Here is a 27,659-nt window from a genome sequence, read left to right as displayed (position 1 = left end):
ATCAGTAGCTACAGTAGACTATGCTTCAGAGGGAGGGGCAGGTAGCCTACAAACACACTGGCAAAGATTTTCAGCTGGCAGGCACAGACACTGGAATAACTTCCTGAGTGATAGTGAGGGCTTTGCATAGGCGCTTTGTTGCGTTTTTTTTTTTGTGGGACTTAAAAATACCCAGAATGTAAAAGAGCATTATCAACCGGTTCCCATGCTTTTAGAAGAACGGTTCTGTTCTGGAACAGTATTGATCACTTTCGTTCTCGGTTCTGGTTCTGTTCCTCAGAAAATTTAGTTATTTTTCTGTTCTGTTCCCTGAACCAGTTCCAACCCCTGGTTTTCATGACTTTCTACCATAGAGCATCCTGACCTTCCTTCATTCTACCATAGAGCATCCTGACCTTCCTTCATTCTACCATAGAGCATCCTGACATTCCTTCATTCCACCATAGAGCATCCTGACCTTCCTTCATTCTACCATAGAGCATCCTGACCTTCCTTCATTCTACCATAGAGCATCCTGACCTTCCTTCATTCTACCATAGAGCATCCTGACCTTCCTTCATTCTACCATAGAGCATCCTGACCTTCCTTCATTCTACCATAGAGCATCCTGACCTTCCTTCATTCTACCATAGAGCATCCTGACCTTCCTTCATTCTACCATAGAGCATCCTGACATTCCTTCATTCCACCATAGAGCATCCTGACATTCCTTCATTCCACCATAGAGCATCCTGACATTCCTTCATTCTACCATAGAGCATCCTGACATTCCTTCATTCCACCATAGAGCATCCTGACATTCCTTCATTCCACCATAGAGCATCCTGACATTCCACCATAGAGCATCCTGACATTCCTTCATTCTACCATAGAGCATCCTGACATTCCTTCATTCTACCATAGAGCATCCTGACATTCCTTCATTCTACCATAGAGCATCCTGACATTCCTTCATTCCACCATAGAGCATCCTGACATTCCTTCATTCCACCATAGAGCATCCTGACATTCCTTCATTCCACCATAGAGCATCCTGACATTCCTTCATTCCACCATAGAGCATCCTGACATTCCTTCATTCTACCATAGAGCATCCTGACCTTCCTTCATTCCACCATAGAGCATCCTGACATTCCTTCATTCTACCATAGAGCATCCTGACATTCCTTCATTCCACCATAGAGCATCCTGACATTCCACCATAGAGCATCCTGACATTCCTTCATTCTACCATAGAGCATCCTGACATTCCTTCATTCCACCATAGAGCATCCTGACATTCCTTCATTCTACCATAGAGCATCCTGACATTCCTTCATTCCACCATAGAGCATCCTGACATTCCTTCATTCCACCATAGAGCATCCTGACATTCCTTCATTCTACCATAGAGCATCCTGACATTCCTTCATTCCACCATAGAGCATCCTGACATTCCTTCATTCTACCATAGAGCATCCTGACATTCCTTCATTCCACCATAGAGCATCCTGACATTCCTTCATTCTACCATAGAGCATCCTGACATTCCTTCATTCCACCATAGAGCATCCTGACATTCCTTCATTCTACCATAGAGCATCCTGACATTCCTTCATTCCACCATAGAGCATCCTGACATTCCTTCATTCCACCATAGAGCATCCTGACATTCCTTCATTCCACCATAGAGCATCCTGACATTCCTTCATTCCACCATAGAGCATCCTGACATTCCACCATAGAGCATCCTGACATTCCTTCATTCTACCATAGAGCATCCTGACCTTCCTTCATTCCACCATAGAGCATCCTGACATTCCTTCATTCTAAAAGGGGCCTTGTGTCTTTGTCTTCATCAGTGTCTTTTCTTTTAGTCTGTAATTCTGTCACATCAGAAATCCAAGGTACGTTGTAACAAGGGTGTGAATTGTAGCTTTTGAAATGGGTTACTTATACGCGGAACGTAAGTGTTAATGTTGCCAATATGCCAAAATGTTTTTCACAATAACTTCCTTTGTAGGGTGTTATTGATCTTCCCCATCATTCATAACAGTGCTGTTTTAATGATGATTAGTGTGAGTCTCCAAGTACAGGTTTCAGACTTGGTAGTGTGGTTGTTATTAATATTGCCTGAAAGATGATTCGAACACTTCAACTTCTGGTCCTGTGGTCCACTGTGGGTTGCCATAGGTCGAAACGCAAAACCCACCAACCAAGTATCAGCCTTAGCTAATGCGCCCTCACCAGCTAGAATCTTGCAGGAGGAGATGTTGTTTGATTGGTCGGCTGAACTGCTTGCACTTCCTGAACCCATAATTTTGCACAGTATTACAGATGGAGACAGATATTTATTAAGTAATGTGGAGCATGAAAAACAATGGGCTGCTTCCCAAATGGCACCCTATTCCCTATATAGTGCACTACTTTAGACCAGGGCACTATAGAACCCTGTTCCCTATATAGTGCACTACATAGGGCACAGGGTGCCATGGAATATTTCCAAGAGGTTCTGAAAATCCATAATTTCTTTTTTTTTCACCGATTTTTATTTAATTTTTTTGTTGTTGTGGTTTTTCATAAATGCCAAAATTATAGTTTACTAAAGCATTTTGCACAACAAACATTTTTTTTAAATCATGGTATAAAATGACTTATAGATGTACATGCAAGTAAAATATTCTGAACAATTTAGTAACATCTGTGTAGTCAATAGTTTGTAATCAAAAACAGATCAAATGTAATCAATTGTTTACAGAATTATTTTTTAGTTGGAATGAAAAGTGTATTCAAATTCCATGTCTGATTTTGATTATTGATTGTGTTAGTTTAGCAAAAACAGTTTTGGGGGTTTGTGTAACATTTTTCTTGAATAAACAATGTGGCAATCATCTCGACGTGCTTAATTGAAAACAGACATATTTAATCTGTGATCTCATGTCAGGACACAGATGAAAGTCTGTATGGAAAAATTCATTTACACCATTTTGTTAAATTGGATTCCACAGGAGTTTACTTAAAACATTCCCATTTTGTTAGCATCAATGTAACCTGGATTCCAGGCTTTTTCCTCATTGATGAACAATACTTAGTATTCAAGATATGGTAACACGAGACTAATAAAAGTTGACGCGGAGAAAGCTATAGGAGGATAGCCTTGTGGTCCAAGATCTGTGTTGTCTAGCCTACGGTCATTGTAGTAGCCTGAGTACCAGTCTGTTTAGCTAGCATTCCACGCCTCACAATCACACAGAATACAATGAGTGGCATGCTAACTAAACAGACTAGTACCCAGGCTATGGATATTGAGCTATACAGCACAAACAGATCTGGGACCAGGCTATGAGGAGGAAGCAGATTCATGAATGTTCTCTACCAGCATAGCTGTTCTGATCATATGTAGCACTATGGCAAGTCAAGGAAATGCAAACCCATTGACTGTGCTCTTATTAGTCAGCTAAAATGGATGTTTTCTGTAGAGAATGTTGTTTGCATCGGTATCGTCCAAAATGGCACCCTACAGTATTCCCTATATAGTGCACAACTTTTTGACCGGAGCCCATAGACGGCCACTATATATAGGGTGTAGGGTGCCATGAAAGATGCAGTTTGTCACTTTTTCTCTTGAAGTGTTCTCAATCAGAGAGGCTTAGATACTCTGGATCTGTCAAATGGTGCCCTATTTCCCATGAAGTGCACTCATTTTTATTAGGACCTAATGGCACCCCTATGTAGTGCACTACTTTTGACCAGAGCCCTATGGGAAATAGGGTACCACAAGATACTCTGATAGCCTATCAGGATGATTCTGTTTTGTTTTTTCCATCGCTGTATTATACTGTTAAACTAATAAATGGATTTAAATAAATTTATAGGTGCCAAATTATACCAACAATCTTGAGTCTGTATTTGTATTAACCTGGATGGCCAACAAAATGTAACACTTTCTCATTCTACTGGTATAAACTAGTGAAGGGCCTGTGTGTGTCAGATGGGGAAAAGTCTCCTTACTTCAAATGGAAGGATTTCTGATTGGCTGCATCTCAAACCTAAAGTGATCCTTGTCTCATTAATCCACAGCCCTGTCCAGAAATCACCCCCAGCCGAACCCCTTCATGAAGAGAATAGCTATTGTAATATATCAAAAACAAATCTAAAAAAAAGGGCCTGATTCCATCTCGAGTTGAGCGTGTTTCAATGGAATGGAATTCCCTTTTAATGCACTCTTCTCTGCATATACTGGCCTTGACCTTTAAGCATGATTAATAACATGCTCTTCGCCTGCTATTTGTTCTGGGAGACTGTAGAAATGAAGGTGTGTCTACAGATATACCGTATTCTGACCGTGACTTAATTCCACCTCCTTTATGTGAGAGGAAACTATAACAGCCTTCCCTGTAGCTCAGTTGGTAGAGCATGGTGTTTGCAACGCCAGGGTTGTGGGTTCGATTCCCACGGGGGGCCAGCACAGAAAAAAAAAATGTATGAAATGTATGCATTCACTACTGTAAGTCGCTCTGGATAAGAGCAACTGCTAAATGACTAAAATGTAAAAAAAAAAAAAATTTAAATGTATAAATAAGGTCTAGGGAACCTTCCTGTTCCAAGGTGGGAAAAGGATCTACTTTATTCTGATAGAAATAACACCGTTCTCCATGCACTGTAATTTACATGTTTAGGTAAGTGAGTTCCTTAACAGTTTGTATAAGCGAATTGTAAATATAAGACTTGTTTTAAATCTATTTCACCTTATCGCTAGAGATGAATCTGAAACCGGTCATATGGCAGCAAACAAAGTAAAGTTTATGAAATGTGTCATTATACAGAATTTAAATCGTACGACCTTTTAACTTGCAGGGATAGACACTCTGTCTTAATTATAGGCTACCCTGACTTCCTGTTTTTATCATGTTAAGTATTGACAGACAGTAGGCCTAATAAACATACTGCCAATTTACTGTTGGTTCCCTTCAGTTGGTATCGTCTACATTATCATTCCATTTACTGTTAGTTCCCTTCAGTTGGTATAGCCTACATTATCATTCCATTTACTGTTAGTTCCCTTCAGTTGGTATATTCTACATTATCATTCCATTTACTGTTAGTTCCCTTCAGTTGGTATAGCCTACATTATCATTCCATTTACTGTTAGTTCCCTTCAGTTGGTATCGTCTACATTATCATTCCATTTACTTACCTTCATTTGCTTCCTCTAAACAGTCACAGCCATGTGGTCGTTGCTGAGGATCATTAGTAACCTTTTTAATATATAAAATACTTATTATGAAGCAGAACGCAGACCAAGCCATAACCGGTTGAACCTGACTCATGGCGCCATACTTGACTGTGTCGTCACACAGTTCCATGGTTAGTGCAGGCAATAGATGAGGTTATAGCCTACTACTCTCCTTATGATACACTAACCTTTTCAGCATATCATGGGTTGCAGAATTGAATGTGGCATATTTATAGAATGAATAAAACCACAGTTCTTTCATGCATAAAAGGCTCTTCAAATATGTTATATACATTCCTAACCCTAAATAAATCTACCAGTTGGTGAAACGGGGACTAATATTGTTAACTGTTCTCTCCGTATAGTCTGTCGACCAAATTTAAAGTGATGGCTTAAGATAAATGTACTGAAAATACATAGAAACAAAGAATGCAGTCTGATCTCCCACTGAGTGAACACAAAGTGTTTATTTCAAAATACTTAAGGCAATTATGAAACCATCAGAACAAGAGAGTTACACTTGGACCGTAGATGGGTAGGGCTGGACATAGCCTTAAGCGCCACACACACACGTCTGTCTTAAAGCTTCCACACAAGACGTCTGTCTCACTTACACACAGTGAGAGAAAGAAAAAACATTCTGCCAGGGTTGGGATGAATTCCAGTTATCCTTTTGAATCCGTTTACTTCCGAAATGACTGAAATGGACCCCAAACCCATCACACGAAATGTGGGGCACTCCAGGCTAGACTAATCAATGCATTTCAGATGATCCATTTCGTTACAACCTGATATTTGTTTTACTGCATATAGTAACAAATTGACTTGATAAGACGTAAAGTTCATGGTCATTTTGTGTACATTTCTCCCGTATAACAAGCTTAATGGCACGTCACACATTCTTCAAGATAAAGGGGGGAAATAAAGTTATTAAAAAAATAAGAATGCACTTCTAATGAGGATAGTCACATAAACAAAATAAACGCTATATATATATATATATATATATATATATTCAGTTGACACTTTACCTCACGTCGTCTTGGGTTTTACATCCCCTTTGGCACCCTATTCCAGTTATAGGGCACTACTTTAGACCAGGGCCCTATGGCACCCTATTCCAGTTATAGGGCACTACTTTAGACTAGGGCCCTATGGCACCCTATTCCTTATGTAGTGCACTACTTTAGACCAGGGCCCATAGGAAATAGGGTGCATTTGGGAAGCATACTTGCTTCTTCAAGTAGAAACAAACAGAAGGACATAACAAATGGGCTTCACAGTTAATATGAGCACAGTGAGCGTTTCCACAGCAATACACTACACTAGCCGGAGGGGTATACTACAACTTTGCTTAAATATTCTGAAAATTGTTTATTTGTATTTTTTTGGAAAGTTCAACTTGAAATGGGAATGGTCTACTCTGACTCAACAACCCAAAAAATAATTTATATATATATATATATATATATATATATATATACACACATACACACACACACACACATACATACATACATACACACACAAAGTATGTGGATTCGGCTATTTCAGCCACGTTGTTGCTGACAGCTGTATAAAATCAAGCACACAGCCATGCAATCTCCATAGACAAACCGTGGCATTAGAATGATCTTACTAAAGAGCTCAGTGACTTTAAACGTGGCACTGTCATAGGATGCCACCTTTCCAACAAGTCAGTTCAAATTTTTGCCCTGCTAGAGCTGCCCCCGGTCAACTGTAAGTGCTGTTATTGTGAACCAGAAACGTCTTGGATCAGCAACGGCTCAGCCGCAAAGTGGTAGGCCACACAAGCTCACAGAACAGGACCGCCGAGTGGTGAGGCGCTTAAACATCGTCTGTCCACGGTTGTGACACTCACTACCAAGTTCCAAACTTCCTCTGGAAGCAATGTCAGCACAATAACTGTTTGTTGGGAGCTTCATGAAATGGGTTTCATTAGCCAAGCAGCCACACACAAGCCAAAGATCACTATGCGCCATGCCAAGCTTCGTCAGGAGTGGACTCAGGAGCAGTGGAAATGCGTTCTCTGGGGTGACGAATCACGCTTCACCATCTGGCAGTCCGAAGGACAAATCTGGGTTTGGCGGATGCCAGGAGAACGCTACCTGCCCCAATGCATAGTGCCAACTGTAAAGTTTGGTGGTGGAGGAATAACCGTCTGGGGCTTTTTTTCATGGTTCGGGCCCCTTAGTTCCAGGGAAGGGAAATCTTAATGCTACAGAATACAATGACATTCTAGACGATTGCGTGCTTCCATCTTTGTGACAGTTTGGGGAAGGCCCTTTCCTGTTTCAGCATGACAATGCCCCATGCACAAAGCGAGGTCCATACAGAAAGAGTTTTGAGATCGATGTGGAAGAACTTGACTGGCCTGCACAGAGCCCTGACCTCAACCCTATCGAACACCTTTGGGATGAATTGGAACGCCGACTACGAGCCAGGCCTAATCGCCCAACATCAGTGCCCGACCTCACTAGGGCTCTTGTGGCTGAATGGAAGCAAGTCCCCGCAGCAACATCTAGTGGAAAGCCTTCCCAGAAGAGTGGAGGCTGTTACAGCAGCAAAGGGGGGGACCAACTCAATATTAATGCCCATGATTTGGGAATGAGATGTTCAACGAGCAGGTGTCCACATACTTTTGGTCATGTAGTGTATCTAAGTTTATATTTCTGGCTGTTTATCAAAGTTCTCTGGCTAACTCGTTGATCCTACTTTATAGTATACCCCTCTGGTCCCAGATCTGTTTGTACAGTCTTGCCAACACCTATGGTCATTGACAGCAGTTGGTCAGCAAGAGAGTAGGAACAGATCTGGCATCACGCTAAGTGCATACACTCTCCGTCCGAGGGCCTTTCTCAACGAGGCCAGGTTCAGTAGCCAGATGTTTTGAAACGTAGCAGATAGAAATACAATGAATAGAGCAGACATTAAATTGTTCTACATAGCATATTTCTATCTGAACGTTCCAAAACGCTGTGTCCTGCTGAACACGCCCCAGGTTGTAATGGAGATATAAGGATAAGGGGTTGAGGAGAGCAGGGAGGAGCTATGGAAGATGAAGTGGACAGTAGAGAGGTTGGAATAGCAGACTAGACTGGTACAGATGTAGGATCTTAATTTGATTACTTTTGTTGCTGACAATTTCCCAAGCTAATTTGTAGTGTATGAGTTTTTTTTTTTTTAAAGCTTCTAAAGTTTAATTTCAGACTTGATTTGCCCTGAAGAAAAATTTAGCAACCCCTAGAAAAATGTCCATTCATTATAATCAACATTTCCTGTTGCAGCGGGATTATTTTCCTGCTGTAGCAAAACTGGTTCAAATGAAGGTCCTACATCTGTAAGAAGAGGTCAAATAGTGGTTGTAAGTCATAATGTGCAATGATGTTTGGAGGCGCTGTAGGGCACAGTTGGTGTGTGTAAGAAAACAGCATATGATGGAGAATGCAGGCAGCGTTTTGGGCTTTAGGGGAACGTTAAAGTAGAACATTCCTCCCAGTCCATTTGTCTGGCAACAACAACAATCTAAATAGCATCCAACTCTGTGTCCAAAGGAATAGAAACATAAGAATAATCAATCATTTTATATTTTGCATGATTCTACATAGCAGCCGCCGAAGATCGTTGACAAAATAACAAAACAATCTAGGATTTATCTTTTATTTACATGTTAATGTATGTCCCAGCTCTTCCTCTCCTTATCTGGACATATACTGCATCACCAACTCTCCTTCTTTACTCTGTGGCTGTCCCACCTCCCTCTCTTCTTCCTCCTCCTCATGGGCACCTGGCATCTGAACTTTGACCCATCCGTCGGTGGCGAGGCCATGTTTCTTCTGGTGTCGTTTGTAGTTGTCCCAGTGTCCCGTGGTGTATCCACACTGCTGGCACTTATAAGGCTTCTCTCCCGTGTGTCTCAGCATGTGTCTCTTCAGATTCATACTCTGGTTACAGCTGTAGCTACACACCGCGCACTGGAACGGCTTGGCGCCCGAGTGAACCCGCTGGTGGCGTTTTAAGTTAGCCAGGTTCCCACAGGCGTAGTCACACAGGTGGCACTTGTACGGCTTCTCGCCCGTGTGCACGCGGTGGTGGCGTTTCAGGTTGTCGAAGTGGGCGGAGGCGTAGTCGCACTGAGGGCACTTGTACGGCTTCTCTCCGCTGTGCGTCTTCATGTGTCGCGCCAGGTGGTTGGGGTAGTGGGTGAGGAAGGGACAGGCGCTGCAGGTGTAGACCTTGTCCCCACGCTCCCCGGGGCTGTTGGGGCCAGATGAGTCCTTGTTCAGCATGTCCAGGGTGCACTTGGCACAGATCTGGGTGGTGGAGCCGTCCTCGTCCTCCATGGGGATACCACAGAGACGACAGGTGAAGAGGAAGGGGAGAGGGAGCGAATCTCCGTCCTCGGACTTCACTCCCACCACATCCCCAACCCTACCCCCGGACTCAGCCCCAGGTCCACAGCCAGGCGCCTCCAGAAGTCTTGAGGCCTGGTGCTCGGGGAGTTCTGGTGTTGGTGGGGGAACCCTCAGTCCATCAGAGCATGACAGGTAGTCTCTGTTATGGCCTCCTACATGGAGGTTCAGGTCAGGTCTTAAGGCTTCTGGAACGAGATCAGACGTGGGAGAAACAAGCAAGTTCAACTAAAAATATAATTATTGCCTAAAATATATAAAAACACAGACAATAAGTTAAGGAAAATATACATTAACACATCTTTAAACTATTCCAAATGGTCTAACTTGAGGAATTGTCCAGGCCTGAATCTTTAGTTCACGTTTTTCAATCAAATTAAATGACATGGAAAAGCCTTAACATTACCTTCAGCTGGAGCACTAGGCTCCTCCTCCCGGTGCCTCTTCAGACCATACCCACCTGCAGAGGGACCAATAGGAGGTCCACTAGCAGGTCTGACTGCTTCCTGTCCCACCACATGCATCCTCTGATGCCTTTTCAGGTTGCCTAGGGAACTGCAGGCGAAGGAGCAGGAGTCACAGCTGTATGGTTTCTCCCCAGTGTGAATCCTCAGGTGTCTCTGCAGGTTGACCAGCTGGGCCGAGGCGTAGGTACACAGGGGACAGCGGTACGGCTTCTCCCCGTTGTGAGTCTTCATGTGCCTCTTGACGTGATTGGCATAGCGTGAGGAGAACCCACACAACTGGCAGGAGTGACGCTTGGAGGAAGGACCGTCGTCACCCATTATGGAGTTACCATCCGTTCCATCGGCGCCGTCCATCCCGCCTCCCTCCTCGCTATCGTCCGCTTGTGATGGCGAACCGGAGCGAAAGCCTCTGAATTCCCCCCTTTCTCCCTTGCAGCAGCGGTGACAGTAGGGTCCCACTAGGTCCAGCCCACAGCCCCGGCAAGACAGGTAGGGGGGTTCGTGGTCAGGCTGGGACTCAGGGCCCTGCTCCTGGTCACACTGCCTGTCCATACTGAGACTGCTGAAGGCACAACTCTCCTCATCACCCAGAGGGTACACAGAGATCTCAGCTGCTTCAGAGTCTACAGGAGGAGAAAACAGCAGTATGAGGAACAGGCCAAACAATAGGAACACCTTCCTCATATTGAGTTGCATCCCCATCAATTTGTCAGGACATGGACTCTACAAGGTGTGGGAGGGAGGGAGGGAGGGAGGGAGAGAGGGGTGAAGGGCGGGATGGTTGGAGCTAGAGATGGGAATTTGGCATTTGACTGTTCGAGCACTCGCCTGAAAACATTCGGCATTTATCTTATATTCCAACAGATCGCATTTTATCATAACCATTAGAAATAATTTCCCCATATCTATCCATCTATATACACACTGCTCAAAAAACTTAAACAACACAATGTAACTCCAAGTCAATCACACTTCTGTGAAATCAAACTGTCCACTTAGGAAGCAACACTGATTGACAATAAATTTCACATGCTGTTGTGCAAATGGAATAGACAACAGGTGGAAATTATAGGCAATTAGCAAAACACCCCCAATAAAGGAGTGGTTCTGCAGGTGGGGACCACAGACCACTTCTCAGTTCCTATGCTTCCTGGCTGATGTTTTGGTCACTTTTGAATGCTGGCGGTGCTTTCACTCTAGTGGTAGCATGAGACGGAGTCTACAACCCACACAAGTGGCTCAGGTAGTGCAGCTCATCCAGGATGGCACATCAATGCGAGCTGTGGCAAGAAGGTTTGCTGTGTCTGTCAGCGCAGTGTCCAGAGCATGGAGGCGCTACCAGGAGACAGGCCAGTACATCAGGAGACGTGGAGGAGGCCGTAGGAGGGCAACAACCCAGCAGCAGGACCGCTACCTCCGCCTTTGTGCAAGGAGGAGCAGGAGAAGCACTGCCAGAGCCCTGCAAAATGACCTCCAGCAGGCCACAAATGTGCATGTGTCTGCTCAAACGGTCAGAAACAGACTCCATGAGGGTGGTATGAGGGCCCAACGTCCACAGGTGGGGGTTGTGCTTACAGTCCAACACCGTGCAGGACGTTTGGCATTTGCCAGAGAACACCAATATTACCATTGGCGCCCTGTGCTCTTCACAGATGAAAGCAGGTTCACACTGAGCACGTGACAGACGTGACAGAGTTATGGAGACGCCGTGGAGAACGTTCTGCTGCCTGCAACATCCTCCAGCATGACCGGTTTGGCGGTGGGTCAGTCATGGTGTGTGGTGGCATTTCTTTTGGGGCCGCACAGCCCTCCATGTGCTCGCCAGAGGTAGCCTGACTGCCATTAGGTACCGAGATGAGATCCTCAGACCCCTTGTGAGACCATATGCTGGTGCGGTTGGCCCTGGGTTCCTCCTAATCCAAGACAATGCTAGACCTCATGTGGCTGGAGTGTGTCAACAGTTCCTGCAAGAGGAAGGCATTGATGCTATGGACTGGCCCGCCCGTTCCCCAGACCTGAATCCAATTGAGCACATCTGGGACATCATGTCTCGCTCCATCCACCAACGCCACGTTGCACCACAGACTGTCCAGGAGTTGGCGGATGCTTTAGTCCAGCTCTGGGAGGAGATCCCTCAGGAGACCATCCGCCACCTCATCAGGAGCATGCCCAGGCGTTGTAGGGAGGTCATACAGGCATGTGGAGGCCACACACACTACTGAGCCTCATTTTGACTTGTTTTAAGGACATTACATCAAAGTTGGATCAGCCTGTAGTGTGGTTTTCCACTTTAATTTTGGGTGTGACTCCAAATCCAGACCTCCATGGGTTGATAAATTGGATTTCCATTGATTATTTTTGTGTGATTTTGTTGTCAGCACATTCAACTATGTAAAGAAAAAAGTATTTAATAAGATTATTTCATTCATTCAGATCTAGGATGTGTTAATTTAGTGTTCCCTTTATTTTTTTGAGCAGTATATATATATATATATATATATATATATATATATATATATATATATAAATAAAAATCAGTCAATAGAAAAGCAAGTGCCATTTAACATTCATTTATTCAGTCCTCCCGAGTGACGCAGAGGTCTAAGGCACTGCAACGCATGCAGTGCTAGAGGCATTACATGGCTCATCGGGACCGAGGGTGTACAGTCTGTGACACGGAGGAGATGGGGAATTTTGGGAGAAGAACGGTGTGATGCTTGGCTTAGTTTCTTTTTTTGTTGTGCCCCACAAAGAAAAAAAAACACTAGAGTCGAAGTAAATTAACATAATTTTACTTGCTCATTCAGGCAACCACAAAGCACATTTACTTTGCCACCATGGCATTTTTTTGCCTTTACCTCCATTATCTCACATCATTTGCTCACATTGTATATAGTCTTATTTTTTTCTACTGCATCATTGATTGTATGTTGTTTTACTCCTTGTGTAACTCTGTGTTTTTGTATGTTGTCGAACTGCTTTGCTTTATCTTGGCCAGGTCGCAATTGTAAATGAGAACTTGTTCTCAACTTGCCTACCTGGTTAAATAAAGGTGAAATAAAATAAATAAAAAAACATTCCACCAAATAGTTTTACAGTATTTGTAGAAAAGATTGAGCCTTTGAAATCCATTCCAGCACTCCTACTCATGGCCATCCCTGAAAGGAGATAAGGCGTCAGTCCAAAGGCTAACGTGCAGGTGATGCAGACGATGACTCAGGTGACTCTGAGGCATAGCCTCAAGCCCTTTGACCCTTTTTATTTCACCTTTATTTAGGCAAGCTGAGAACAACAACTTATTCGCTTTGGACGAGAGCCCACATCAGCATCGTTCGGCTGCAGGACAGTCGACCAGCCCTACGGTCTCTGGTCTAATTTTATTTTTATTTTATTTCACCTTTATTTAACCAGGTAGGCAAGTTGAGAACAAGTTCTCATTTACAACTGCGACCTGGCCAAGATAAAGCAAAGCAGTTCGACAACATAACAACAACACAGAGTTACACATGGAGTAAAACAAACATACAGTAGAAAAATAAGTCTATATACAATGTGAGCAAATGAGGTGAGATAAGGGAGGTAATAAATAGGCCATGGTGGCGAAGTAAATACAATATAGCAATTAAAACACTGGAATGGTAGATTTGACAGTAGATGAGTGTGCAAAGTAGAAATACTGAGGTGCAAAGGAGCAAAATAAATAAATACAGTAGGGGATGAGGTAGTTGTTTGGGCTATTTATAGATGGGCTATGTACAGGTGCAGTGATCTGTGAGCTGCTCTGACAGCTGGTGCTTAAAGCTAGTGAGGGAGATAAGTGTTTCCAGTTTCAGAGATTTTTGTAGTTCGTTCCAGTCATAGGCAGCAGAGAACTGGAAGGAGAGGTGGACAAAGGAGGAATTGGCTTTAGGGGTGACCAGAGAGATATACCTGCTGGAGCGCGTGCTACGGGTGGGTGCTGCTATGGTGACCAATGAGCAGAGATAAGGCGGGACTTTACCTAGCAGGGTCTTGTAGATGACCTGGAGCCAGTGGGTTTGGCAACGAGTATGAAGCGAGGGCCAGCCAACGAGAGCGTACAGTAACTTTTGGACCTCCATGACATGACGCTACCATGGACCGTTATTAATTAAAAACAAAAAACTACTTTTTAAAATTGAGAAGTAGGCATTGGTCTGAAACTGGAAAAGGAAATTCACGAGTACCTATGCCTACTTCACCCATGCTCTACCAGTACACAGCTTTGACCTACTGCAGTAGCTATGTTGGTCTATTGTACTCCCAACAATGTGTAGGCAGGTTGCTTAGGAGTCAAACCTTCTCAAATAGCTGTTTGTCAGCTCGACAAATTTCTTAGCTTCTCAAAATGACAAAGTGGTGCCTGAACGAGATAAGTTGCACAGGTTGTAAACATTTAATCGCGTGCATTTATACCATCTTCCTTGAGAGTTTGGGAACTGGTCTCTCCACCGTTCTCTTCCCTGACTAGTGCTGACTAGTATGCGTCGTCACACTCCCTGTCCCTTGCAACTCAACGATGCCCAACGAACCCAAAAGGCTCTTTAAAGAGAGACACCTAATTAATGAAAATACACACACACACACACAGTGCGCTTGTGTGCCGGTGTATGTCGGGAAAGGAAGGAGGGTGTCAAAAACTATACAGGAAAGAGAATGGTCAAAATGTCCCCTCTGGTAGGCAAACCCAGGACCTTCAAGTCCCAGGTAAGCTACGATCCGTTACATAAAATGTACTATTAAAAAATGGACACGCGTTCGCGCCAAAATGTTTGTTAATTAACTCAGTACTAATTGAACGTTTCATTATCTTGGTGGGTAAAAATGTTTTTTTGTCTAAAAAAAACAGTTGATATGTGCTAAAAATGAAAGTTTTCAACACATCTAACCAAGTTAGACATTGACATTTTCGTTATACTACACACAGGTCCAGCAAGCAAGGAATGATCATGTTGTTGTTTCACTTGGATGCTTCATGGACAACTCGTATGCAACCCTGCTACTTTTTACTTGTTGATGGCAACTTCAGGTTTTCGGGAACACATTGACAAGTAACTTGGCACTATGTGGATCAGTCAGAGCACATTTGGATTATATTGACAATAAGAAAATGTAATTGAGAAGGAAGGGAGCGTACTGAATCAATACATGAGGGCTAGAATTTGCTCTCTGGATCTTTTAACAGCAACATTCTAGTGTGTGCATGTATTATAAATGATCAGCATGGCAGTTTCCCCAGAGCTGGCTATAACAGCAGCCAAGGAGGGTCGCAAACTTATGCTTTAATTACACAGATGACTTCAGCCATATGAAAACCCTTCCATAGCTAAATATACCTAGCTAGCTTCTTTCATTTTGCCTCTCATCCAACTGGCGTTAGCCAGCCTCCTGCTAGCGAGCTAGCGAGCCAGCCAGCCAGCCAGCCTCCTGCTAGCGAGCCAGCCAGACTCCTGCTAGCGAGCCAGCCAGCCAGCCAGCCTCCTGCTAGCGAGCCAGCCAGCCTCCTACTAGCGAGCTAGCCAGCCTCCTACTAGCGAGCTAGCCAGCCAGCCAGCCTCCTACTAGCGAGCTAGCCAGCCAGCCAGCCTCCTGCTAGCGAGCTAGCCAGCCAGCCTCCTGCTAGCGAGCCAGCCAGCCAGCCTCCTGCTAGCGAGCCAGCCAGCCTCCTACTAGCGAGCCAGCCAGCCAGCCTCCTGCTAGCGAGCCAGCCAGCCTCCTGCTAGCGAGCCAGCCAGCCTCCTACTAGCGAGCTAGCCAGCCAGCCAGCCTCCTGCTAGCGAGCCAGCCAGCCTCCTGCTAGCGAGCCAGCCAGCCTCCTGCTAGCGAGCCAGCCAGCCAGCCAGCTAGCGAGCCAGCCAGCCAGCCAGCCTCCTGCTAGCGAGCCAGCCAGCCTCCTACTAGTGAGCCAGCCAGCCTCCTGCTAGCGAGCCAGCCAGCCAGCCAGCCTCCTGCTAGCGAGCCAGCCAGCCAGCCTCCTGCTAGCGAGCCAGCCAGCCAGCCAGCCTCCTGCTAGCGAGCCAGCCAGCCAGCCAGCCTCCTGCTAGCGAGCCAGCCAGCCTCCTACTAGCGAGCCAGCCAGCCAGCCAGCCTCCTGCTAGCGAGCCAGCCAGCCAGCCTCCTGCTAGCGAGCCAGCCAGCCAGCCAGCCAGCCTCCTGCTAGCGAGCCAGCCAGCCTCCTACTAGCGAGCCAGCCAGCCAGCCAGCCTCCTGCTAGCGAGCCAGCCAGCCAGCCTCCTGCTAGCGAGCCAGCCAGCCAGCCTCCTACTAGCGAGCCAGCCAGCCAGCCTCCTGCTAGCGAGCCAGCCAGCCAGCCAGCCTCCTGCTAGCGAGCTAGCTCCTGTTGCAAAGCAACTGAATTGCACTGCTACAAAAAATGCTACAAAAAAATGAAGCACATTGTTTATTGGGCAGAAATGTGTACGCGAGAGCTGTACATTTAATCTAAACCGTTGCGGCTACAAACGTACTCAGTCCAAATGATCTAAATCAAATTGTCACTTTATGGACACTGTAGCCTTGTTTTAATCTGACGTCTGAACAACAAATTGTCAGATCAAATCAACAATGTGCTCGACAGGAAGAAAAAAAAAAAAAAGCAAATATTTACTACACAAACATAAGAGGATAAAAAAAAAAACAAGAGCTGGAGAAAATAAATAACTGATGACCCTAATGCTAACGACCCTGTCAAACATCCGGTAGAGTAGTTCTCGGTGGGGTGGCAGGACGGATCATGACGAGAGGCGGGCAGTGTGCTTCCAATCAAGTTGATTTGCCAAATTGTCATCGACTTTGGTGTCAGATGACAGTATGGTGGTAGGGATATTTTTTATTTAAACATACCGGTTTGACGAGACTATAATAAAGCACCACATTAGAAGTGCTAAACTGATTCCAGGACAGCAGGACTCTCCTCAGACACACTTTATAAATTCAGGCCCAGGTTTCCATCACACCAGAGAGATTTTACCTAATTGTGACTAAGCTGGGCAAATAAAGCTTTAATACATTTTTTTTTAAGTACCAACCTGAGTACTTGTCGTCCAGGCCTAGGATCTTGTCATGGTCCGAGTCACAAAACTCAAGGTCGTGTCCCAGAAGGAAATCTGCCTCCAAGGTGAGGATTCCTGGAGCTCCAATGGTTAATACACCATCTTCAGAATCCACTGAAACACAGAGCAACAACTCCATCTAGCATACGTTATCGATAACTAAACAAAAATGAGTTGGTCCCATGTATCATGAGCTGAAAGAAAAGATCCCAAACATTTTCCACAAATCACAATAAAACGTATTTATCTCATTGCATAAAATGTATTTACATCCCTGTTAGTGGCCATTTTATACTTTGCCAAGATAAAAATCGATCCACCTGACTGGTGTGGCATATCAAGAAGCTGATTTAAAACAGCATGATCATTACACAGGTGCACCTTGTGCTGGGTACAATAAAAGGCCATTCTAAAATGTGCAGTTGTGTCACAACACAATGTCACAGATGTCTCAAGTTGAAGGGGTGTGCAATTGGCATGCTGACTGCAGGAATGTCCACCAGAGCTGTTGCCAGATAATTGAATGTTACTTTCTCTACTATAAGCCGCCTCCAACGTCATTTTAGAGAATTTAGCAGTCCATCCAACTGGCCTCACAACCAGGTGTATGGTGTTGTGTGGGAGAATGCAACTGTTCTTCCATGGCCTGCATCCTCACCAGACATGTCACCCATTGAGCATGTTTGGGATGCTCTGGATCGGAGTGTACGTTTGTGTGTTCCAGCTCCTGCCAATATCCAGCAACTTCACACAGCCACGGAATAGGAGTGGGGACAACATTCCACAGGCCACAATCAACAGCCTGATCAACTCTATGTGAAGGAGATGTGTCGCGCTGCATGAGGCAAATGTTGGATCACACCAGATACTGACTGGTTTTCTGATCCACACCCGCACCTTTAAGGAACACTATATATACACACGCACACACACACAAAAGTATATTTTTTTTTTTTAAAGGTAGAGATAAAAAAACTGGGACCCCACTTATTAACAAAAGCCAAAATAAAATAAAAATGTAAAAATACATTTTCCAAAACTGCATTAAAAATACAATTTAAAAAAGTGTTTTCCGCAATTACATTAACAATAGTTGTGCATTGACTGCTTGTCAGAATACGGTTTCTCTCACATACACTATACAACAACAAGCCGACTAGTTAAAAATAGGTCCAACTATTCTACTATGGGGCTAGTCTGATTTAGTTTGAACAGAATTAGTAGCACTGTAACATAGCATCCTGATCTGCATGTTAAAGTAGAGGCTTTGAATGACTGCCGGCGGTGTATAGGTCATACACCGCTGGTTGAGTTGAGCGCCGCCACTCAGACTGTTTAAAAAAAAAGGGATACTTCAGGATTTTGAGGCCTACTTCAGGATTTTGAGGCCTACTTCAGGATTTTGAGGCCTACTTCAGGATTTTGAGGCCTACTTCTTTATCTACTCCCCCAGAGACAGAGGAACTCGCGGATACCATTTTTATATATGTCTGTGCGTGCGGTTTTGAAGGGAAGTCGCTAACTAGCTCTAGCGCAATTGCTAATTAGCGTTAGCGCATTGACTTGAAGTCAAGAGGTGAATGCTAACGCTAGTTAGTATTGGCTTGCTCAACTATATTCCCCCTGAGATTTTTATTGCGGATTTACACTGATCTCTAGAATCCATATGATGGAAATCCATTGCAGATAACTTTAACCCCAGCTTTCACTACCAGTAGCTGGCAGCCCACCTATGAGTAGCTTGACAAACAATTCTGAAAGTAGATGCAATTTTCACGTGTTCCAACACACTGTCATAAACAAATCAAAAATGGGCCAAATGCACAATTAAAGGGAAATTAAAACACAAGAAATGTGTCTTCTGATGTGATTAAAGCATTGACATGGATTCAGAACATGGGTAAAAAAAGAAAAAAAAGAATCTAAAACCAGATCAAATAAAACTGAGAAAACAGAATTTGTGTGGGGGGGGGGGGGGGTGTCTAATTTTAAAGGGCCTTTTTAGAGTTTCTCATTAACCATTATTTTACCTGGTCTATTGACAGAAAACAATGCACTACTTTCTATTGTACACTAAGGACCATGGGAAGAGTTGAAGAGAAGAATGTGCCTATTTGAAAGCTATAATTGTTTTTGTTTTTTTTAAATGCTCCAGAAATGTTTTGTTTAAATTTTTTTTTTTTTAAAGTAGCTCTCCTGCTAGAAAAAGGTTGGCGACCCCTGCACTAAAGGGAATCGTCATCGAGCTAAATTAATGTAGGAGGGTGATGAGAGGACTGTGGTTAAGGCACAAGTCCATGTTAATGACAAGATCCCATCTGCTGCCATCGACAAGAAAAAAATAAAATAAAAAAATCCTGGTAAAGTGTTTGACATAAGATACAGGAAATGTACCCCATTTATCATATTCAAGATACTTCCTGCATTTTACCATGAATGCGTCTCAAATTACAACCTGTTCCTTATATAGTGCACTACTTTAGACCAAAGCCCTATGGGGGCCTGGTCAAACACAGGTCACTATGAAGGGAATAGGGTACCATTTGAGAAAGAGACCATATTCAAGTCATTTCCTGTTGGAGAATCTCAATTGCATTTCCTTGATTCCTCACATCCTTTCTCCTTCCCCTCTGACCTTCTCATCCAATGGGATTTGAGGAGGCGAGAGGAATCAAAGCAATGCAATTGAGATTCTCCCTTGTGTCTTTGACGTTATCAGAAATGCACAGCATTGATTTTCACTGCTACGCAGACGATACACAACTTTACATGTCTGTGTCAGTGGATTTTAGCTACACGGATAAATTAGACTATTAGTGATTTAAATACTTGGATGGCTCAAACGTCCTCCAGCTAAAATCAAGTCAAGACCGATGTACTTATTGTTGGAACCAAAGCACAGAGCGAGAATCTGTATGCACATTTTAATTCACGGGCAATAAAGATAAAACACCAAGTAAAAAAAAAAACTAGGTGATATTTTAAACTCTGAATCACACATTAGGAATGTGACCAAAATAGCTTTCTACCACCTGGGGAACATTGCCGAGGTGTTGCTGTTCGCTCTCAGGCTGATACTCCATGCTTTTATTACAAGCAGGCTTGACTACTGTAATGCTCTACTGTCTGGTCTACCCAAGAAAGCAAATTGGTCAACTGCAAAACATACAGAATTCTGCAGCGTGGGTACTGACCAAGACCAGATGGAGAGTACACATTACACCGCTTTTAAGGTCTCTGCACTGGCTGCCTGTGAGTTTTAGAATTCATTTTAAGATTATTCTATTGGTTTGTAAATCAATCCACGATTGTGCACCCCAATTTACAGTACCAGTCAAAAGTTGACACACCTACTCATTCAAGGGTTTTTCTTTATTTTTACTATGTTCTATATTATTATTCTACAGTGAAATAACACATATGGAATCATGTACTGTAGTAACCAAGAAAGTGTTAAACAAATCAAAATATATTTTATATTTGAGAATCTTCAAAATAGCCACCCTTTGCCTTGATGACAGCTTTGCACACTCTTGGCATTCTCTCAACCAGCTTCACCTGGAATGCTTTTCCAACAGTCTTGGAGGAGTTCCCATATATTCTGAGCACTTGTTGGCTGCTTTTCCGTCACTCTGCAGTCAACCTCATCCCAAACCATCTCAATTGGGTTGAGGCCAGGTGATTGTGGAGGCCAGGTCATCTGATGCAGCACTCCAGCACTCTCCTTCTTGGTCAAATAGCCCTTACACAGCCTGGAGGTGTGTTGGGTCATTGTCCTGTTGAAAAACACATAATAGTCCCACTAAGCCCAAACCAGATGGGATGGCGTATCACTGCAGAATGCTGTGGTAGCCATGCTGGTTAAGTGTGCCTTGAATTCTAAAAAGATCCCTGACAGTGTCATCAAGAAAGCATCCCCACACCTCCTCCTCCATGCTTCACGGTGGGAATCACACATGCAGAGATCATCCGTTCACCTACTCTGCGTCTCAAAGACACAGCGGTTGGAACCAAAAAAAGCACATTTGGACTCCAGACCAAAAGGACAGATTTCCACCAGTCTAATGTCCGTGTTTCTTGGCCCAAACAAGTCTCTTCTTATTGATTTCCTTTAGTAGTGGTTTCTTTGCAGCAATTCGACCATGAAGGTCTGATTCACTCAGTCTCCTCTGAACAGTTGATGTGTCTGTTACTTGAACTCTGAAGCATTTATTTTTGCTGCAATCGGAGGTGTTGGTAACTCTAATAAACTTATCATCTGCAGCAGAGGGAACTCTGGGTCATCCTTTCCTGTGGCGGTCCTCATGAGCCAGTTTCATCACAGCACTTGAAGAAACTTTCAAAGTTGTTGAAATTTTCCAGATTGACTGACCTTCATGTCTTAAAGTAATGATGGACTGTCGTTTCTCTTTTGCTTATTTGAGCTGTTCTTGCCATAATATGGACTTAGCCCGATTTGGTAAAATACCATATTCTGTATACCTTGTCACAACACAACTGATTGGCTCAAACGCATTAAGAAGGAAAGAAATTCCACAAATTAACTTTTAACAAGGCACACCTGTTAATTGAAATGCATTCCAGGTGACTACCTCATGAAGCTGGTTGAGAGAATGCCAAGAGTGTGTAAAGCTGTTATCAAGGCAAAGGGTGGCTACTTGGAATAATCTAAAATACATTTTGATTTGTTTAACACTTTTGGTTACTACATGATTCCATATGTGTTATTTAATCATTTTGATGTCTTCACTATTATTCTACAATGTAGAAAAATAGTAAAAGTAACAAAAAAATCCTTCAATGTGTCCAAACATTTGACTGGTACTGCATGTCAGACATGCTTTTAAAGTTATGTACCCAGTAGGTCCCCTGGCACTAGCCTTAACTATCCCAAAGCCTAGGACCAAAAGGCATGGAGATGCAGCCTTTCGTTACTATGCCCCCAGCCTCTGGAATAGCCTGCCAGAGAACCTGAGGGGGACCAAGAGGCATGGAGAGACAGCCTTTAGTTACTATGCCCCCAGCCTCTGGATTAACCTGCCAGAGAACCTGAGGGGGACCAAGAGGCATGGAGAGACAGCCTTTAGTTACTATGCCCCCAGCCTCTGGAATAGCCTGCCAGAGAACCTGAGGGGGACCAAGAGGCATGGAGAGACAGCCTTTAGTTATTATGCCCCCAGCCTCTGGAATAGCCTGCCAGAGAACCTGAGGGGGACCAAGAGGCATGGAGAGACAGCCTTTAGTTATTATGCCCCCAGCCTCTGGAATAGCCTGCCAGAGGACCTGAGGGGGACCAAGAGGCATGGAGAGACAGCCTTTAGTTACTATGCCCCCAGCCTCTGGAATAGCCTGCCAGAGAACCTGAGGGGGACCAAGAGGCATGGAGAGACAGACTTTAGTTACTATGCCCCCAGCCTCTGGAATAGCCTGCCAGAGAACCTGAGGGGGCTGAAACAGTTTGACATATTTAAAGTGAGATCTTAAAAACACACCTTTTTAGTTTTGCTTTTCCTCAGGAGGCTTTTTAGTCATTCAGTTTTTATTGTTATGCTTTTTGTTTTTATCCTCTTATGTTTGTGTAGTAAATATTTCAGCTTTTATTTTCATAGATGTTATTCATTTTGTCCTGTGAAGCACATTCTGTTGCATTCCATGTATTAAATGTGCTATATAAGTAAAGCTTAATTTGATGACATAGCTTATACAAGTCATTTCCCATAGGCTATCTGATAACATTCAAGTCATTTCCTGTAGACCATTAAGCTTCATCTAACTATGGTTTCTTATCATTTTTGGACATCATCTGTTCCTCAAAGATTATCACGTGAAATGCCTATTGGGGTAGGATGGGTTTTTAATCACACAGTATGTCCATTTCACCATGTACCTAGTCTTCCCTGTGGCTCAGTTGGTAGAGCATGGTGTATGCAACGCCAGCATGGTGTTTGCAACGCCAGGGTTGTGGGTTCGATTCCCACGGGGGGCAAAAAAAAATGCACGACATAAAAATGTATGAAATGTATGCATTCACTACTGTAAGTCGCTCTGGGTAAGAGCGTCTGCTAAATGACTAAAATGTAAATGTAATGTTGGATAACATTACCAAATTAGTTTACAGCCTACAAACATTCCAGTAAACAAATTATGTTGTGAATGAATGCGGTTGTTCCTGTATTTCAAATGTGACGATCAGGTGGTCGGTGTACACAGACAGGACATATTGTAAGACAACACTACAAAGATTAACAACGGCATTATAATGCTTGTTTCCGCATACAGAATTAAAGCAACCTGTCGCTGTTCTATACAGGGCCAATTCATATAACAGTTGGCCTGATATCCAGACCTATTTTTTATTTTTATTGTTTTTAAATAACATTCCACTTTTTGTATTCTTTGTCATATGCCAAACATTACCTATGTTTAGAATGATACATAGCCTGGGTACCAGTCTGTTTGTGCTATAAAAAAAAGAGTGAAAGTTTGATCCCTTACACTTGACAGATTGAGGATTCTGTTGTTTTCTTCTTGGCATCTTCCGGTCAGCCTCTCTCTTCTGCCACCTCTTCTGGAACGATCAGGTCATGCTGCTTTCCAGGAAACTCTGCTTCTCCAGTAGTTCTAGACACAGATACAAAACAAATAAAAAATAAAGAGCAATCAGATATGCCAAAGCATTTAAGCAATTCAGGCATAATTGCACCTAGCTACACAGCTCTGGTAAAAGGCACAGCTAACTAGCAACTGCGTGACACGGACCTAGGTAACCGCTGTACATCCATGATTTAAAATGCCTTGTTAACATTATAGATAACATTAGCAAGACTTGCTGAGTAAAAAGGGATGCGGCCAGATCAAATCGCTCTGTCCGGTGGATGTTGTTGCAGCAACTTGCTCCCGGCACTTAATGATCCTTTGTAGACAGTTAGCTATCTAATTATGTTAACTATCTAGCTAATCATGTTAGCATCAATGACTACACGTAACGTTACCAGGCTAATTTGACTGAAAGGCCAAAAAAAAAAAATAGTAGAAAAGATATTATCTAGCTAACTACTGTTTCAAATTTAAGTGCAGTTTGTTATAAAAAAAGTGTACTTGCTCGTTAATAATGACAGGATGTAGAAAACGATTGAGATCCGTAACGTTAGCTAGGTAACCTTAGCTCTAGAAGAAAAAAAACAAGTATGTGCGAAATTAGCCGACTTAACGTCAAGCTAACTTACCTAAATATCAGAAATAAACCTCTCGATTGTAGCCGTTTTCATCCAGTAACTCAACTCTCCATGTAACTGTGCATAAACGAGATCTAAATGACTGTGTCTAGATATCCGCCATTTTTTTTATGTGCACCTGCGACAAAGAAAGACAATTAATGGTGTTTTTCATAACTTAATTGATTTAAAAAAATATATATTTCCATTGTATACATTCTCTTCCGCTGTTACACGTGTTTCCGCATCCTAAATACATTTCCGGTCGACTGTATCGTGGTACATGTAGTTTTTTTTTTTTGAGTGCCTTTCTGTTAAAAAATAATTTCAGCCATTTGCAGCCTATTTAAAAGGGACATTTCACTGCTACTCTTTCCCTGTATATGGCCATTAATATGTCAATAAAATGTCATATGTGTTGTAAAAAGTTACTCGTTTCCTCACTACGAGCAAATACAAGCGTTTGTGTTTCTCACTTGAGTCTTTCTTTTTTCACCACGCAGTTCAGCCAAAACTACACCCATTATTCAGAGAGGCGATCAGCGCAGAGACAGTGGCCTTCCAAGGTAAGGGTGGAAAGTGTAATTTAACAATTAGCTGCCTACCGTAATGCAGGCCTAGTATTATCATGTTTGGTAACATTTGCCCATGTATTTATTTTTAGAGTTTCAATGAGTTGTAAAAAATGTCTCAGAACTACCGAGGTAAAGACAGTTTGATGTTGGATATTCGACTGATATTCGCACTTTCAAACCACTTGAGCCACTGACTCCAAATAAGTGTAATGATGTTGGAAAAATTGCACACAACATTGCACAGGTCATATTTTTACGATTTGGACATTAATTCGCTTTCCAAAGCTAATAAACATGTGGAAATGTGAGCAGCATTTTGTATTCATAGATGAATTAGTTAGGGAGCGTAAACAAAGTACAAACTTTTTGTTACATTCGAATTTCAATAGCTCCTTGGTCATGGGACCTACTTGACTCAAACAAGGTTCAGAATGTCCACTGACTACCCTTCTATATTGCACACCCTTTGGTTTGTTAATTTTCATCTCACACGTTTTAACAAGAATTTTTCAAACTTTCTAATTTCAATAGCTCCTTGGTCATGTGACCTACTGGACTCAAACACACTTCAGAATGTCCACGGACTAGCCTTACATTTACATTTAAGTCATTTAGCAGACGCCCTTATCCAGAGCGACTTACAAATTGCCTTATATTGCACACTCTTGTTTGTGTACTGTAAAATCACGCACATAACGTACATTTTTCATTGTTTTACATTTCAATAGCTCCTTGGTCATGTCAATTAGACACCTAAGAAGCGTACAGTGGATATACACCCATATTGCATAACCTCTAGTCATGTATCTTCTATATTGTTGTACATCAATATTAGTTTGACAATTAGGGGGTTCAGTCCAGTGTTGTGTTTAGCCTTTTCTTTCATATTTATCTATAATAATTGGTAGTTCTAAGTACTTATTTTCCCAGTTTTTTTAAAAATGTTCCATAGTATTTAACAGCGGTACACAATAGGAGAGAGACAGATAATATCTCCTTTCATAGTTAATAATATCAACCATAAAGGAAAAGGGCAAAGTACGAGAGTCATGTTATTAATTGTCCAAAGCAGGGATGGAGAGTGAGCTAGTGAGGTAGGCTGCAGTGGGTTTGCTGGTCAATACATATACTGAACATGTAACCACAGTAATGGTGGCCAGAAAATCAATGAAGAAAAATGGAATATTGACAAATTTAAACAGAAATTGTAGACCTTTAATCTTTTCTAACATGTCAACAGACACTTTACTTCAAATAAGTACGAAACATTTCACAGTGTTAACTTTCTCTTTATCCCTGGTTGATGTACATGTCAGAGCCTCTTCAGTGTGGGCGGGGTATTTTACGTTTTCAACAACAAAGACTGCACTTCCAGTTTCTGTTCTTTACTCTGTTCAACTCTTTTGTCTTCATTCCTAGGCACAGCACATGGAACCACCGTTGGCATGCAAAACATTCAATCTAAAACAAAACAAAGCGTAACCCGTTATAAATAATATCAAATATCAATGCAGTATGATGAATTAGCCATCCATTGTGTTATATCATAAATTGTCTTACATGCCGTCACTGTTGTCAAAAGATTATAAACATGTTAAATAAAGTTACTAACCCAGTCAGTCTTTGGGCCACATCCAGGTTCTTTATCAGTGGCACACATGAAGCAGTTGTTGGCTTTGTTGAACTCTGAAATCATAGGCATGAACTGAACATATGGCTGTCCCACACAACTACATAAAAATAAAGAATTTAAATTTAATATGAATTAAATGTCATTACATACCAGACATTTTTAGTATATCCTCAGCCATTTCTTTTCACAGTTGCCCCATGTGTGTTTGTGAAGGTTCTATATCAATTTGGGAGGGGGTGTTGGGGAAGTTCTGTGCAATTTCCTTGACCATCTACACCCAAAAAATAAAATGGAATTTTTGACCTAATTGTCACATAACAGCTAACCATTCATTATAGAAAATATACCTATCAAACCTGCATTACAAAGACCCCGCAGCTGAAGGTGTCCTGCTGCATGGTGGGAGTTATTTCCCCTCCTTTCCACTGGGTGGACACCCAGTCATCTTTTCCATGGCAGGATCTTCTCATTTTGAATTATTCTCTTTTTTTATGTAAACATAATGGAATTCTGATTAGTTTATAGGCAAATGAATACACAGGCCAAATTTGTATGCTGATTTCCTTATCACTATCATCTAGTAGAGGTCATTTCCTTTATGCCCCATTCTACACACAGCCTAAATTATAGGCACTGAGCCATTTACAGGAGAATATTAAAAGTAGCATATAGGATCACAGAGTGAATAAATGTAGAGTGTTTGTAGACTTTAAGAAACAAATATTAAGTGACAGTTTCAACAGTATGTGCTTAAAGAGGCACCAAGCATTCCACAGAGATGCTTGCCCATGTTGACTCCAAACGCTTTCCACAGTTTTGTCAAGTTGGGTGTTGGACCATTCTTGATACACACAGGAAACTGTTGAGTGTGAAAAACCCAGCAGCGTTGCAGTTCTTGACATACTCAAACCGGTGTGCCTGGCACCTACTACCATTACCCCGTTCAAAGGCACTTCAATCTTTTTGTCTTGCCCGTTCACCCTCTGAATGGCACACATACACAATCCACGTCTCAAGGCTTAGAAATCCTTCTTTGACCTGTCTCCTCTATT

General features: G+C 42.8%; 1 protein-coding gene and 3 long non-coding RNA genes across 5 annotated transcripts; 1 reads left to right on the top strand and 3 right to left on the bottom strand.

The window, feature by feature from the left end:
* Positions 1–245: 245 nt before the first annotated feature.
* On the bottom strand, positions 246–1,800 carry LOC115150181 (uncharacterized). Of its 2 annotated transcripts, none has more exons than XR_003867068.1 (2): positions 1,217–1,800; positions 246–1,100 (listed from the first exon to the last, which is right to left on the bottom strand). It is a non-coding gene; the product is annotated as an uncharacterized LOC115150181 (long non-coding RNA). The 2 variants fall into 2 exon arrangements; XR_003867072.1 differs by having other exon boundaries at positions 1,248–1,800.
* A 6,608-nt stretch (positions 1,801–8,408) lies between these two features.
* Positions 8,409–24,944, bottom strand: LOC115150026 (zinc finger protein 513). Its single transcript, XM_029692935.1, has 5 exons — positions 24,412–24,944; positions 23,681–23,772; positions 17,162–17,299; positions 10,055–10,738; positions 8,409–9,836 (listed from the first exon to the last, which is right to left on the bottom strand). The coding sequence occupies exons 2-5, from the start codon at positions 23,718–23,720 to the stop codon at positions 8,935–8,937; spliced, it is 1,764 nt and encodes a 587-aa protein (XP_029548795.1). The 5' UTR covers positions 23,721–23,772; positions 24,412–24,944; the 3' UTR covers positions 8,409–8,934.
* LOC115150095 (uncharacterized) lies at positions 23,803–26,544 on the top strand. Its single transcript, XR_003867048.1, has 3 exons — positions 23,803–23,948; positions 24,903–24,965; positions 26,394–26,544. It is a non-coding gene; the product is annotated as an uncharacterized LOC115150095 (long non-coding RNA).
* On the bottom strand, positions 26,168–26,627 carry LOC115150139 (uncharacterized). Its single transcript, XR_003867058.1, has 2 exons — positions 26,587–26,627; positions 26,168–26,435 (listed from the first exon to the last, which is right to left on the bottom strand). It is a non-coding gene; the product is annotated as an uncharacterized LOC115150139 (long non-coding RNA).
* Positions 26,628–27,659: the final 1,032 nt, after the last annotated feature.

Source organism: Salmo trutta, chromosome 1, assembly GCF_901001165.1.
Source record: "Salmo trutta chromosome 1, fSalTru1.1, whole genome shotgun sequence".
In the NCBI taxonomy this organism is placed as follows: Eukaryota; Metazoa; Chordata; class Actinopteri; order Salmoniformes; family Salmonidae; genus Salmo; species Salmo trutta.
This window is presented reverse-complemented; position numbering and strand designations above follow the sequence as displayed.